This window comes from Etheostoma spectabile, chromosome 6 (assembly GCF_008692095.1).
Source record: "Etheostoma spectabile isolate EspeVRDwgs_2016 chromosome 6, UIUC_Espe_1.0, whole genome shotgun sequence".
NCBI classification, from domain to species: Eukaryota; Metazoa; Chordata; class Actinopteri; order Perciformes; family Percidae; genus Etheostoma; species Etheostoma spectabile.
In genome coordinates this window covers 10,516,146-10,532,320 of record NC_045738.1, presented here as the reverse complement: position 1 = coordinate 10,532,320, position 16,175 = coordinate 10,516,146, and the positions used below count along the sequence as shown (strand labels likewise).

The 16,175-nt window shown below is 40.2% G+C and overlaps 1 protein-coding gene across 1 annotated transcript; it reads left to right on the top strand.

The window, feature by feature from the left end:
- The first annotated feature begins 708 nt into the window (after positions 1-708).
- leng8 (leukocyte receptor cluster (LRC) member 8) lies at positions 709-14,263 on the top strand. Its single transcript, XM_032519661.1, is given in 18 exon segments — positions 709-1,068; positions 2,276-2,405; positions 5,068-5,220; positions 5,387-5,464; positions 5,794-5,914; positions 5,917-6,213; positions 7,745-7,916; positions 8,002-8,172; positions 8,467-8,715; positions 8,807-8,971; positions 9,083-9,377; positions 9,631-9,732; positions 9,827-9,895; positions 9,989-10,118; positions 10,213-10,323; positions 10,326-10,419; positions 10,523-10,623; positions 10,626-14,263. Coding segments are annotated over 18 exon segments (2,538 nt in total). The 5' UTR covers positions 709-1,027; the 3' UTR covers positions 10,685-14,263.
- The last annotated feature ends 1,912 nt before the right edge of the window (positions 14,264-16,175 follow it).

Sequence of the window (16,175 nt, the reverse complement as noted above, 5' to 3'; positions counted from 1 at the left end):
ATAATTTGTACACCATGGAGAGGCTTGAATGTTTGGGGGATTAAGTGTGGGAAAGACTGACAGGATGTGACTCCCCTCTCTGTAATAGGCCTACACACACGCACACGCACACACACACACACACACACACACACACAAACACACGTCCTGCAGCTGTGTGTGCTTCAGGAAGGCGAGGATAAACTATACGCCCTAATGAATAAGTATGCCTAAGATCTAGGAATTTTGAATAACACAGAGTAGAAATATATTATTGATTGGGTAAAATAATAGCTACCCAGCCTTCTAAATATATATATATATATATATATATATATATACATATATACATATTATAACATGTTATATCATATATATATATATATATATATATATATATATATATATATATAATATAGTATATCATTTAGGCCTGCATATGTTTTCCTTGGTCACTACCAATTTGAGAGAAATGATGTCCTGCGTTCACGCCTGCCAGGCATTACACTCCTGTCCCATTCGTTATAAATGACAGGCTAGTAGATGAATAAGGCTCTGACCTAAACATACAGCCATGCATTTGATTGGTGTAAATCCCCCCTTGTAGGGCGTGGTACACAAGGTGGGACTAACAAGAGAGTAGGCTTTGCCTGAGAGGACTTACTCTGGGGGGAAAATAACATGAAACACCACAACGTCACCTGACTTGGCCAGTTACCAGTTACTTATCTGCCATTTTGTATCACCACAGTTGAGTCACTCAGACGAAGTTGGTCGTCAACGACGACGGCACGAAATATGCGAATGTTTATTGAATTTGTACATTTTAACCTTTGATGAAAGTATATTACATTTTGAGTTTGGATAGGTTTTACTGTGGTCGCGACGGGCTGGCTGATCTTGTAATCAGTTGATCATCGTGTTAGAATTCATTTTGTTTACGTTTTGCTTTAGCAGGAGAGCTAACTCTAACGACGGTAGCCGTTAGCTAGCTAGCTTGGCTGGCGAACAACTGTCCAAGTGCTAGCTCACGCTAGTCAGTGGCGAAATGGCCGCCAACACGAAACAAGCAACCTCTACAACAAACTGGTAGGTCACACTTTCTCGCTGCATATTATCCATTAAACATGGGTAATTAAATACATTCAATGTAACTTTAGACTATAATGTCAATATATTGTATAAAACCGTCGAGATTGCTAGCGTGGCTTGAGAAAATGATAATTAGTTAGCTTGTCTTATACGACACTAAAGTTAGCTTCTCATTTGATTTGAAAATTATATAAAGGGAGATTTCACTGATTCTTTTAACACGAAGACAATATTTGGCTAGCTAGCTAGCTAGGTCAAAACACTAATGTTTTCAAATCAGGGATCCGTTTCCTTCAACTTTACACGTAGCTAGCTAGCTAACTGCCGAATCGGAAGCTACGAATCAGAAGCAAACTTGATGATGGCAAGCGTTAGCATACAGGCCATTGGTTTTGGTAACGGAACGCTAAAATCTTAGCTAGCTTAACGTAGCTAAGTAACGTAAAGTATTCCTTAGACTGTATTAAAGTCATCTTTCGTTGTCTATGATGAGTTTGGCGCAAACAATTATAATGCAATAAACACTAACGCTAACTTGGCGCTAACGTTACCTGTTTGTCTTATGTCAGGACAGGCTTCGCATCCACAGGCTTAGGAAAACCTGTGTATCTTTAGCTACATAATAATTAATACACAATAATGTATAGTTTTTCATGTATTACAGCACCGTTTGCACTTTTGCAATACCCTGCTGTATTACCTTTGAAAATCCTCCATAGAGCTGTTTGTTTACGTGTATATGTGTATATAACACTTGTGTGTGGTGTGTATGTATATACACGCTTTTTATATATAAACGTATATCAGTACATAGTCAGATGGTTGTTCAGTTTTGTTGTCCTTGTTTTTAGCCATATTTCTGTTTCTGTGCATGTACTTTAAGAGAACCAAAAAGCCTGAGTCAACTTCCTAGTGTGTGTTCACACTAGGCCGTTAAAATTGATTCTGCTTGGCTTTAACAAAGAGGATTAGCTGACTGTTAGCAGGTCCCTTATCTTACATCTAAGTAGGTCACAGTGAACCAAGTGTAACATTTATACAAACATAATATATGTTTGTTTTCATATCCGTTTAATGTTGTTATTAATATATTATCAGTTTTGTGTTACTCAACCTCAATATGTTTACGGTTATACATGTATTATTTTAACAAATTAATTCATTTAAATATTCTAAAACTATCACATTCTTCTGTTGATGGCAGGTCCTTTGGTGGAGATGGCCAGGTTCATGAAAACCCAGAATGGGAAAAAGCAAGACAAGCACTCGCGTCCATTAACAAGAGTCAAAGCTCTGCTAAGACTGCCCAAGCCAACCGGACGGCTACAGCAGAGGTGTGTGTGTGTGTCTGTGTGTTTTTGCGTGTGTCTGCCCAAGTCCAATTGCATACAGTGAGATTTTCAAATGCACGCTTGGTAGGGGTGGAATGGTACACAGAAGTCACTGTTTGGTTCAGACATCACGGTTCGGTACAATGGAGGGCAAAACAAAAATTCAGAAGGCAATTTTGTTTTTATTGTGCGTGTCTCAGGTTGTGCCGCCAAGTGTCATATAGTCTCTCACCTGAGTGTGTAAAGTAGGATATAAACAATAAGTACCCCACATCATCTCCAGACTCCATCTGGAACTTGACACGGGCAGCCATACAGTCTCAAAGTTTTCCCAAACTTGCGATCTTAAAGTGGCCGACTGGTCTTCTAACTCTTCGCCATATTGGTCCTTAGTGCTGCTGTCTCTGACTCACTCACAGGAACGTCAAGCAGACAAAAAACTGCATGTAGGCGGCGCTCAGCTCGCCTCAGGGCTAAAACAGGGCTACAGATTAGGTGTCACTAGAACCTGTGTATCTAACAGTAGTTACGCATTACATTAATTTGCGCGCAAGTTTTTATTTGTTTTTATACGGTGTATTCGCCATGTAAATTCATGCACTGAGATGCCTGTACCATTTCAGTTCAATATGAATACATGTACCATTACAATCTTTCCGGTTTGGGTCTGGATTTCCAGGCTAGTGACCAGTGCTAGTTTGTGTCTTTTAGCTCATAGCTTTAGTAAGTGGCAGACGGTTGTACGTCCCACTGTTGGAGTCTTTTACAGTGAAATCCAGTCACACTTTCACACCGTGAACTGTCAGCATTATAACCATGTTTAAGCCAGTCACTACTGTAGCTAATGGTAGGCTAACGCTACCTGCTGCCAAGTGTAAAGTGTTATTAGGGTTTACTAACGTGACAGGCAACAATGCTTCTGTTCCCTCTAACGTCTGTTTCAGAGCATCAGAGAGAAGTGTAGACATTTAAGTAGCGACGCAATGAGGCGCCGAAATTTGTGTTGCTATTTCGTCCAGTAGATATCGGGCACCGGTGCCATATTGGCAATAGCACTGGATTTTAATGTGCCACGTGAACAGAAAATTGCATTGCCTGCTGTATCTCTTCACGGTAAACGTGCATGTGTGGAAATTGTTAAAACTTTATGGAGACAACCAAATAAAATAGACTTCTTTTGAAATAAGATATCCATATTTATTAAGTTTTTTTTTTTTTTAAATATAATAATAAAAAACAAGTTGAACAGGTGGTTGCTGAAGAGGGCAACCAGAGGCCACTAAACAGTTGCCAATTGATTCAATCTGGTTGTCATGGGCAACCGTTACTGTCGAGCCCTGTCTTTTTTTACACCTTGCTTTGGAATCCATGTTAGGTGATCTGATACCAACCTGAGATCTAAAAATACTAATGTGGACACTGAACATTTAAATGAGGTAAAAACAAATATGTAAAAGTCTTACGAACCATTATTTAAAGGTGAGCTGCTTATTTACAGTGAATTCATGCAGTGCAAGGGTGGAACGGTACACAAGTTTTGTTCATATCACTGTTCAGTGCAAGTTCGGTACAATGTAGATGGAAGCAAAAAATAAAATAAGAAATTTGTTGTTTGTGTCAGGCTGTACCACCTAGTGTCATATAGTCTCTCCATTGAGCTAGCTGCAACATCCTGAAGTGTGTAAAATGTAAACGTAAACAATAAGTACCCCTCATCATCTCTAGAAAATAGAGCTTCTCTGTTCTCTGCAAAGACAAACTAAATTACCTGATTAATACAAGGTTAGCACAACGTCTACTGGCCATTTTTTTTACTTATTACTGTTTTTTCTGCCTGGCTAAAGCTAATATAGTATGTTGGCAAGGCCACCTTAGCGGCATCTCTCTTACCACACCCTGTCCCCCCTCTGTTCGTGCAATGAGGAGAGAGCAAAGAGGCGAGGGGCTGCTCCTCAGTCACAGAACAGAAGACTGTTTTGGCGGCCACAAGAGAGAAATACCTTGTGTTCTCACTTTTACAGAAAGTCGTCAGATATGTCGCTAATTGCTTAAAAAAATTGCTAAGGGGATCTGAAAATTCGCTAAATCTAGCAACACAGTCACTAAGTTGGCAACACTTAGTGCTGCTATCTCTGACTCACTAAAACTACATAGGCTGAACTCTGCTACATATGATGCGCCGAGCTTCAGAGCTAAGGTGGGGCTACACATTAGGTGTTCCTGAAGAACCAGCGTCTCTAACGGTAGTTATGCATTACATTAGTTGATTTGCACACAAGTTTTATTTATTTTTATACCGTGTATTCTCCGTGTAAATTCATCTACCAAACCGTGACACCTGTACCGTTTTCAGTTCAGTAAAATACATGAATCGTTCCACCCCTAATGCTGTGTGCGTCCTGACTATATTGGACCCCATTAGTCGTCTGCATAAGAAAAAATCGCCATACAGAAGTAATAAGTGTCTAAAATGGCAAACCGTGGTTTGGTTGTGTAAGAGGGGGAAATTCCTGTAAACATGATCTATGTTGGTTGTAATTGGGTTCACAAAGACTTTGTGTTGTATATTCTTGTGGCTTCGGTCCTCGCTAGATGATTTCCTTTTTGTTCTTGATTAAAATAACTATTTATCTGTGGTATTTATTAGCAGTGTGTGTTATTTCAGGCCAGTCAGTTTCAGCCAGCAGTGACTGACTCTGCTGCCATTCAGCAACAGCAGCAGCAACAACCGCAGCAGTACTATCCATGGTACCAGCAAACTCAGCAGCATTATCCTGGATACACATACCCCTATAATTACTACTACCCCATGGGTCCAGTAAGTACAGAAAATAATTGTGCTCATATCAATATGTTACCATAATAACATTTGATAAAAATACATCTACTGCATTTAACACCGTTAGCTGTGAGGCTTGTATCTTCTTAATAACATCCATTGCTGGGAAGGTTAAACAACAACATGGGTTTCTTTTCATTTCCAGTATGGAGCTTCATATCCACCAAATCAGTTTGGCGTACCCCCAGGGCCTTACCCAGGAACTCCCAGCTCTAATGGACAGGTACATAACCTCTTATTTACCATAGACCCCTACATTAAATCACACGTATAATCACAGACCTAATTGATGAAAATTGATTGGTTTGTCACTGACCCTTTTCGTTTTACAAACCTAGAACTATGAATGACTGACAAAGGAATTTTACGCGACATGACCAGTGACCCTATCAAACCTGTTTAGATGAACTCATTTTGTAATAGTATGACAGTAGTAGTATGAGCGTTGGGTGAAATTATTATACAGTGTAAGGCATGCCAACTTTATTCCCCAGGCATTTCTGTAGCTTCTAGTAAAAAGTTTTAAATAACTATTTTTCCTTTTTTCTTTAGCCTCCTCCAGTGCCTGGAATGGAAGACCAGTCGTCAGGCTACCCCTCTCAACCACAACCCCCTCCCCCTGCTACTCCCCAGCAACCCCAGAGCCCTACCACCTCTGAGACACCCCCTCCTCCTCCCCCCCACCCATTCCTCCCCCACCCAATTCCCAGTATCCCCCTCCTCCATCACAAAATGCCTACAGTGCCAATAATTCCATGCAATACCCACACGGTGACCCCAACCAAATGCAAGCTTACAATCATTCCCAGGGCAGGCCTAACTATGGACAGGGCTTCCAGGCTCAGCACACATATCAGCCCTCTCAGAATACCTCCCAGCAGCCAGGCCAGTATGTATCAGGGCTTGGCAGAGGAGAGACCAACAAAAACAAAAACCAAAAACAAGGACAGCAACTATGGCACCGCATGAAACGTAAGATTTACTCTTTTGTGAAGTAGTTGAACTGAATTACTTCATGTTATCTCCACTGGTTCCTTATTTGCATTTGAGTGAAGAATTACGAGCACTTGTTTTCAACTATAACTTTACTTATTTCAGATATTTATGTGTGTGTGTACAGTCACATAAATGCCACAGGTTGGCAATTATGCATTCAATGACTGTTCCTTATTTCTGTTTCTTAAGTCCCCCCTGCTTTTATAGGCTGCAACCCTTGGGTTTCTCAACTACACTCATGAGGTATCACTGAAATGGTTGTACTTCAGGTTTCCTGCAGGTAAAGTGTGGAATTTCTTGCCTTATTAATGGGGTTGGGACCATCAGTTGTGGTGTTTAGAAATCAGGTTGATACACAGGCCACAGCCCTATTAAACAACTGTTAGAATTCATATTATGGCAGGAACCAATCAGCTAAGTAAAGAGAAACAAGTGGCCATCATTACTTTAAGAAATGAAGGTCAGTCAGTCCGGAAAATTGTGAAAACTTTGAATGTGTCCCCAAGCGCAGTTGCAAAAACCATCAAGCGCTACAACAAAACTGGCTCACATGAGGACCGCCACAGGAAAGGAAAACCAAGAGTCACCTCTGCTGCTGAGTAAAAGTTCATCTGAGTCACCAGCCTCAGAAATTGCAAGTTAACAGCAGCTCCGATTAGAGACCAGATGAATACCACACAGAGTTCTAGCAGCAGACACATCTCTAGAACAACTGTTAAGAGGAGACTGCGTGAATCAGGCCTTCATGGTCCAATAGCAGCAGAGGCAACAAGCAGAAGAGATTTGTTTGGGCCAAGAAACACAAGGAATGGACATTAGACCAGTGGACATCTGGGCTTTGGTCTGATGAGTCCAAATTTGAGATCTTTGGTTCCAACCGCCGTGTCTTTGTGCGACGCAGAAAAGGTGACCGGATGGATTCTAAATGCCTGGTTCCCACCGTGAAGCATGGAGGGCGAGGAGTGATGTTGTGGGGGTGCTTTACTGGTGACACTGTTCAGTTGACTACCTCTTGAAGCTCATCAAGAGAATGACAAGAGTGTGCAAAGCAGTAATCAGAGCAAAGGGTGGCTACTTGGAAGAAACTACAATATAAGACATGTTTTCAGTTATTTCACACTGTTTTGTTAAGTACATAATTTCACATGTGTTCATTCATAGTTTTGTTGCCTTCAGTGAGAATATACAATGTAAATAGTCATAAAAAAAGGAAACTCATTGAATGAGAAGGTGTGTCAAAACCTTTGGCCTGTAATATATATACACACACACACACACACACACACACGGTGTGTGTGTGTGTATATATAGGTTTTTACGAGATGTAAACCAGATGTCAGTTAAGTGTTTTTTTTGTTTTTTTTTACTATATATATATATATATATATATATATATATATATATACACACACACACACACATATAAGGCTAATCCGAAAGAAGAAACACCACAATGACTAGCTTTTATTTTTTCATTATATTCCCTTTTTATTTTTTGTTCTCACAGAGGCACCTGGGACAGCTTCTGTGAAGTTCAATATTCACAAGCGGCCCTATCAGGTTCAGTGTTCCTCAATGTCCAATCCAACTTTCCCTCCAGGCGAGCAGCCCTCAGGATTGAATCCAACTCCTTCTTCCCCATCTTCGGCCAGTGTTGCACCCGGAGGTGCTCAGACACGGTGAGACCTGGTCTGTCACTCCAGATAAAGAAATTTAAAAAATAATCAGTAAATAAGATGTTGACTTCGAATGCTTTCTCTCCAGACCCCAGGACTGGCCCCAAGCCATGAAGGAATACGTGCAACGCTGTTTTACAGCCTGTGAGACAGAGGAAGACAAAGATCGTACAGAGAAGGTGCTGAAGGAAGTTCTGCAGGACCGGTTGAAGGATGGCTCTGCTTACACCATTGATTGGACTCATGAGCCGTTGCCAGAGTGAGTTTAGAAGTGGATTAGTGTTTGCCTGATGTGTATATATAGTTTTCCAATTTTACATTTCTTCAAACTACTGAACATGACCCTTGCAGATTTAACAAATATCAATTTACTATATTTTGATGCGGCTTCAGTTGCATGTAGAGTTGAATTCGGGGATTGTTTTTAATCAGTTTGACTGCAATGATATTGATGATGCATTTCTTTGCTCTTAAAAGTTGAGGACTCTTGTGACTTGTTGATAGCGTTGCCTGCACGTTGAACCATTGGGATTTGGGTCTTTGTTTTTTGTAGACTAAAGGCCAAGCAGTCTCGTTGGGGATCTGTTGCATCCCAGAGATCATCAGATGGCTCAATTAGTCGTGGTGGAAGTGCAATGGCTGCGTCTCCAAGAGGCAGAGGTGGTGCACACCGATTGGGCCACTACAGAAATATATTTTCTCAAAGGAGTCCCTCTTCTAGTTCGTCCCGTTCCTCCTCCCGCTCCCCATCCCCTTCCCATGGCCGAAACAGGGACCGCAGCAACCAAAGGCACAGACGCAGGTAAGGGGCTATTTCCCCACCTTTTCTTTGGTTACTGTAGGCTTCCTGTGTATTTCCCCTTTTCGAAAGTTTTGTGTCTCTATGCGCCTAGTGATTCTGGCTCACAGTCAGACAGCAGCATCTCCAGTGACCTCCGACCGCAGCTGTCCCGACGGAGTCAGAGAGGTGGACGTGGTCGTGGTAATGACAGGGATAGAGGCCGTGGAGGTGGAGAGAGAGGACGAGGAAGAGGAGGAAAGGCAAACCGAGGAAGGCGGTAAATAAATACATAAATTTACAAAAATGTAACTGATCACTGTTCTTGAGGAAGGCTTACTACTTAACTACTCCTATGGCATGGGCAATAACCTTCAAGTTATTCTCCCAGAAACATGGACGATTCCAATCCAGCTGTTGGAAAGAAGAGGAAAGGTGGCAACGCTGGTCTCGATTTTCATGACCCCAACAGAGAAGCCAAGAAGCAGAGCAGAGCAGCTCGTTTTCACAAGCAACTTCGCTCAGAACCCCTGGTTCTCTCCATCAATTCCCTGGACTTACCTGATGGAACACAGGAGGGCCTCAGCTGGGAGGACTGCCCAATTGTGGGAACGTGCCAGGACATCACCAAGTCCTATCTGAGGCTCACCTGTGCCCCGGACCCCTCCACTGTACGCCCTGTGCATGTAAGTTGTACTCTTCTGCCTTTTGGAGACCGTCGTTCTTCAAAGTTATTGTCTGAGAAACACTGAATAAAAGTGTAAAGGTTTTCTTAAGTCAGTTTTTCATCATACTTAATACCATGCAAATGGTACAAAACAAGGTAGAAGAGAGTGGGTGACATATAAGGAAACCTTTTGAGTATTATTATGTCTAATTGTACATCACAGAAGATCAAGATCCAGACTTTGATCTGTTTCTGAACACGTTTTTACACAGGTGCTGAGAAAATCTCTGCAGGCAGTAAAAATCCACTGGAAAACCCACCACGACTACACCTACGCCTGCGAACAGATGAAGTCCATACGACAGGACCTCACGGTTGGTTATCTTCAGAAGTGATTCATTTGTCCCCTTCTCTGAGTTTGTGTTGTCATCTATGTTTTCTAAATGTGTTTATTCCCCCCCCCTCCAGGTCCAAGGAGTTCGTACTGACTTCACAGTGGAAGTGTACGAGTGTCATGCACGCATTGCTCTGGAAAAGGTAAGTCTGTTTTTCTTTTTAAGAGTTGCGGTAGCTAAAACACATAACAGTTTTTTGTTTTTTTAATACTAGCTGCACGTTTATTGTCTTCAGGGAGACCATGAAGAGTTCAACCAGTGCCAGACCCAGCTGAAGGCCTTGTATAAGGACAATCCCTCAGAGAACATTGGAGAGTTTACAGCATATAGATTGCTGTATTACATCTTCACTAAAAACTCTGGAGGTATGCTCACATTGTTTTCTTTTCAGACGCTATCACATACACATTCTAAACCCTTTGCTTCCTTATTTTAACTCTGGCCATCCATTTTCTCCAGATCTGACCACTGAGTTGGTGTACTTGACCCCGGCGCTGCGGGCAGATGTGTGTGTGGCTCATGCTCTCGCACTCCGTGCCGCCTGGGCATTAGGAAACTATCGACGTTTCTTTAATTGTACAAGGAAGCCCCGCGCATGGCTTCATACCTCATTGACAAGTTTGTAGAGAGGGAAAGAAAGGTTGCACTTCGGGCCATAGTCAAAACGTAAGTCAAATTTAAAGACATGTATATTTACACATTTTAGGTCCTCATTTTAGAGTCCTCATAACTTATGCGATCCCCATTTCTCTGTTTCCTCTGTCCTCAGGTTCAGGCCCGACTTGCCAGTGCAGTATGTGCAGTCCAATCTGGGCTTCTCTTGTTTAGACTCCTGTATGGCGTTTCTTACTGGGCTAGGTGTCACCTTCTACCCTGTGACCCCCAAAAAATAGACTGCAAAACCAGCACAGCTGCTTTGGCTGCCTCCTGAGTGGGTGGGGGGTAGGACCATGAAGGGAGGCACTAAGGGACCATCATGGATCCTAACATATACAATGCACTGCACTTCAGACACTTCAGCCTGTTCAGATAGAGTAGTTGGCAAACTAACCGCTATAGATGACCCATATAGAAAGATACATACTAAAATACTCTACTGCAAGAGATTTCAGATGTAATTTCTGGCACTCAGATAAGAAGTGTTTTAAACACAAGTCTGCACACACAAATCTTGTAGGTAAGCCTAATCCCCAAGTTGTCTACCTGCATTTATAATCCCAGAAAAGTGAGTGAAGAGTCTAGATTTGGGAGTAACATGGGATCTCAGCATTTAGAGGCCAAGAAGTCACAGAACCAGATCAGGGAGGCACCCTCATGGTTCCTGTTCCGTAACCGCCATCAGATGTCAAAGCTAACAGTGTTCTGTTATGTTTTTTTCCTTCCTCAAGTCAACAGCTCCAAGACCTGAAGATTCAAGCCTTGTCAACCAAAAGGGAAATACAAACCGCTGTTCTTCAAGTCATTCAAGTCACTCTCTCCTGTTTGAAGTTAAGCCTACAGATTCAGGTCAAGTTTACATATTCCTCGTAGAGACTGTGAAACAACACGGTGAGAAGACGCCAGCAGTTTGTCTGAAAGAAGAAACGGTGGTGGTTTGTATGTCCTGCGCCTGTTTTCCTAAAGGTATCCACAGTTGGTTGTGCATCCTGTTCCTTGTCCCCAAAAGTGCGGCCTGTGAGAGCAATGGACTGAAGTCTAAAGTGTTGTTCCGGATTGAATTAAGTTGTATTAATTCACTGGTCACAGTCATGAAAAGGTTGGCCAGCTATTGGGAAAAAGTCTCAACCTAATGAGAATTGACATTGTGTACGATAAAGAATACAGTCAAGTGTTCTTCATCAAGATGATCTCCTCACTCCTTCGTACCCTCGAAGTTGAGCTCCATCTCCAGAATCGGAGCAGCCAGAAAAAGAGAAGAGAGGTATTCTGCTTCCATCATCCTTATTTAGAAGTCCTCCAGTACCGGGAATACCGTAGGCCCAAACAACACCGCAAAGTGATGAAGCCCATCTTTCATCCATGTTCATCTTTCGTCAGCGGGAAACATGCTGCTGCTTCAAGAAGGAGTAACGAGTGGTTTGTATGCTACATCTTGCTCTGGTGTTTGCAAGGCTGGTAAGCGAAAGGGACTTCTCTGGATGGAGGTAGATGACGACACAACAGATGTTGCCTCACTTTTCTTCTGTTAAATGTTTCACATTGTATGTTTTGCCTTATCTTGACGAAAGGAGAATGAATTATGGCGCTGCAAAGCAGATTTTTATGATAATTTACGATATGCAACAGGTCGATTAAGTATCGTAACAAATTTGACAATATCCTAAAACGAGAGAATAAGTAAGATCCCAGAAATTTACTGCACATGTACTTGTGCTGTCTGAATGTCATATGGTAAATTATTTAGTCAAACTGATGTAGACAGTAATTTAATAAAAAGGGAGATGTAAATTGAGTGAAGACAAGTGCTTTTATGTCCATTTATTCAGCAGGTATGTAGGATTTCTTTCAAAAATAAAAGCTGCCTTGTAGCCTATTTACCTGAAGTGAAAAACAGTTTTTCTAAGTGGCAGTGGAGTTGTAGTGAAGTTAGTTCTTTGTGATGGGATTTTGGCCCATTTGTCTTCAGGTTTGTGCTTTTCAGGACCTAGAATAGAGGTTCACACTATTTTAGATGATAATTGGGGAAAAAAATGTTTAACAATTCTTAAAATGGTAGTCATCAGAAGGCTCAAATTTCAGGAAATGTACCCCTTAACCAACCCGACCTTTCACACTGACAATTTGGTACTGCTTTCTACCATATCCTATAATTTGGGTCCTTATAAAAGGCTGAAATTGAAAACACGGGTCAATATTGTTCTTCATAATTTGAGTAATTTTTATTTGAACAGTATTAATTACCATTGTAGAAATATTAAGCCAGAGGTATTTAAGTGTAACTGACCAGAAGATTTGTGCATACATGCTCACTGTACAATCTACATTTGTCTACAGAGTATATTTTTGTAAATATTGTGTGATATTGCCGGGATTTCTTTTCAATTAGTGCATAGTGTAGGTTTTATTGTTTACACACGGTAAGTGTGAATTATTTGTTTTGTTTTTTTCTCCTGGGTTTTTCCAAAACTCTTCAACCATTTTTGTGAATATGTAAACTTAAATACGAACCGTTATGGATTGGGTTGTGTGCTATGTCTTCATTAGAGTGGATGTAGTGGTGGAGTTGATAATTGCTAGTTTCTCTCAGTACAGCCTGAAAACATTGGCACAGGCTCTTAAACCAGATTGTGGTAAGATATCGTTCTTAATTTTCAGTTAAATGACAAATATTAAAATGGTCCCTTCTTCAGGCAAAAAAAACACATTACTACATCTGTGTCACTTGCCTGTTTTGTGGCAGTTTAGTGATGGCAGATTTTCCCATGCAAGGCTGATCTAGCCACACGTGTAATGTTAACACCTTCTACAAAGGGACACATTTCCATTAGATTGACCAAACACTCTTGTGAATCTTGATCTATAATTTTTGTCAAACTGTTGATGGTTGACCATTTAATTCAGCAGACATTTTGTAATGACAATGATCTCAACATGTTTTCTTTCTTTCCCCTTCATTTACCTGATCCCCTGTCCTCTTTGCTACATTCCCCTCCCCCTCCCTAAACATTTTCTCTCACACGCCACCAGACGTCTCACTCTTCAGCTCGTAGTGCTGCTGCACTGCAGGAGCACATGGAGTGATGCTAAGTGGGCGAACCACTTACAGACGCCAGCCGGAGAGAGTGAATTGTGAGCAATCCGAGTCTTGGTTTGGCCCACTCGAGTTGAAGCCTCACAGCTGATGAAACACATGGGAGCCTTATTTAATGAAATATGGAAAATGTTGCCAATATGATTTGCTGATAACCAAATGTTTTTCTGTGCAACGTGCTTTTTTTTTTTTTTAAAGTTTGAAGATTGACAATCACCATGAACTGCTGGTTTTTTGTTTGTCCAGATGCATTATACAATTGTTTTTCTTTTTTTAATCTTTCATCTACAGTTTACTGGTAAAATTAGTCGTCTGTTAGTATTTGTTTTCTTTCGCAATATTTATTTAAAGTTGGGAATAGTTAGCTTGGTGGACAGACATAATTTAGTGATAGAGTTGCATTATAGAGCCTAGTTTTAATCGCTCAGCTAAACAAGATGTGTCTGGACATACAGAACATGTTATCCTCAAAATTCATCTACAGTTACTAATTTTTTTTATTTATTTTTTTCCTTAGTATACAGTCTTTAGGCAAAGTTTAATAAGTGCTGGTGCGTGCTCCCATGCTAAGAAATGACCTTTTGCTTTCTCATGTGAATGAGCTTGACTGATGGTTGGTTGTTGCCTTTGGTTGGTGTAAATGTAAGATTTTCTTTTCTTTCTTTTTTTTTTTACACATGGTTAAAGTGTGTACAGCTGATGTCTCAGGTTTTTAGCATTAATAATAGCCCAGGATTTTTTTTCTTCTTTTTTTTAAGTAAATAATTCACCCTAGACAACTAACAGTGCACATTCTCATTTTGGATGTTTGTTCCTCCTCTCCGATGCAGTCATTTTTGCTCCCATGTTACTGTTTACCTCCCCTAAGTCTTTGTAACTCTTTCCTTGACATTTACTGGAAGAACTCCCCATGCCCCTCACCTCTCCTGTGTTCCTTTTCTGCCATTTACTTTGAATTAGTCTTTTCTCTGCCTTTCAGCTCACTTTCTCTATTTCCTCTCCCTGCATGCTCTCCTCTCCTGCTCTTTCCTACAAATCTCTCACCAGTATTTGTTTTCTCCTCATTCTTATCTTTTCTGTTGAGTATGTCTGTGACCGTTTCCCGTTTGCAATTAGTCACTCTCCCTAGTAAGTATTGTATTGCATCTGTAATGCTTTAATACCGTAGTTTATGTTGCAGCTCACTAACAACTGAAGCTGAAGTTTAATCTGCAATGTCTCCTTCCTATCTACAGATCTGACATGATAAACTGCCATTTTGTAAATATTGTGTATATTTGTTTTTGAAGAAATTAATAAACTTCAAGTATAAAGAACATCAAGTGTTGCGTTTTAAATCATGTAATGCATACTGGCAAAATTGATTAACAGAATTTGATAAATGAATAAAACTAAGTTTAAAAAAAATAGAACTGAGAAGAGAAGTTTTGCATGAACAGTTTATTATGGAACAAATGTCGAGTGAGGGAATTGAGTGGTTACTTGATACAATGAAGGTATTTACATCTTTTCCTTTTTACAGCTTTGTTTAACATGTTTATATTGGCCAACACGTTTAAGGTGTAAGATGACATCAAAGTGAATTGTGAATATTTGGAAAAGAAAAGAGTTGAGTAAGAGTTTCATGATAGGTTGAAAAAGATTTAGAAAAATTGAAATTACAGGGAAAATGTCAGTAAATACAACAAAGAAACAGTAATCAAAGATTAGTATAGAAGACAATATGTAAAACTACATGTGATTGGTTATAAAGAAAGGAAAGAACAGCAAAAGATTGAGCTCATGCAGTTTGGTTTATTAAAATTAAACAGGAAAGAAGAACAGCAGGAAAATAGTTTGAAGGTTAAAAACTGTATACAAAAAGTCTAAGGAAAACTACATTTCTGCATAAACCTCTAATAAAAGTCTGGTTTAAAAAAAACTTAATTGTATGCCTCAAAATACAATGAAGTGTTTTTTACTTGATGTACAGTACCTCTATATTGTCTTCATTAAGCCCCATATGATAAAAGGTATTTTCACATCAAATCTAACAAGACTTTGGTCAAACGTTCTGCAAAAGACCAGGACATGTGTTTGTTAACAATTGTATTATTAAAGGTGCACTAAAAAGCTATATATGTAGAGAGTTTAAAACAGTATAATTAATCTCAAGTGAAAAGTTTGAGAAGTTTGAGAGTCTTGGCATGGCTTAAATGGCCCTAATACACCTGGCTGTCCAGTTAGAGAAATCGTTTTAAAACTATAAAGAACAATAGAACAGCTACTGATGAAAGACAAAAGAGCAAAAGTAGAGCTGCAAAACTAGCTCAGCATGAAGCGAGAACTAAGCACCAACAGGCAAGGAAGGAACTGCTACATTAATGACAAGAAAGCTAGATCTACCCGGTATACAGGAGCAGGAGAGAGAAAATGCATCCATCAAGCAAAAAGACAAAGTCGAAGCACAGGGAATACATTCAGGGAGAAAAGATGGAGGTTAAAAAGCAGAAAGATTAAAATCTATATCAAGTATTATACTGGTACAACTACACATTCTAATGAAACCTTTGAATTTATATCAGAAAGTAGGTAGTAAGACATGCAATTAGAAGAGAAGTACAGGCACAAAACAAGTTCAATAAATGCAAGAAATAGAAGGAAAGAGGCTGCCTGGGTTACAGTATAAGTC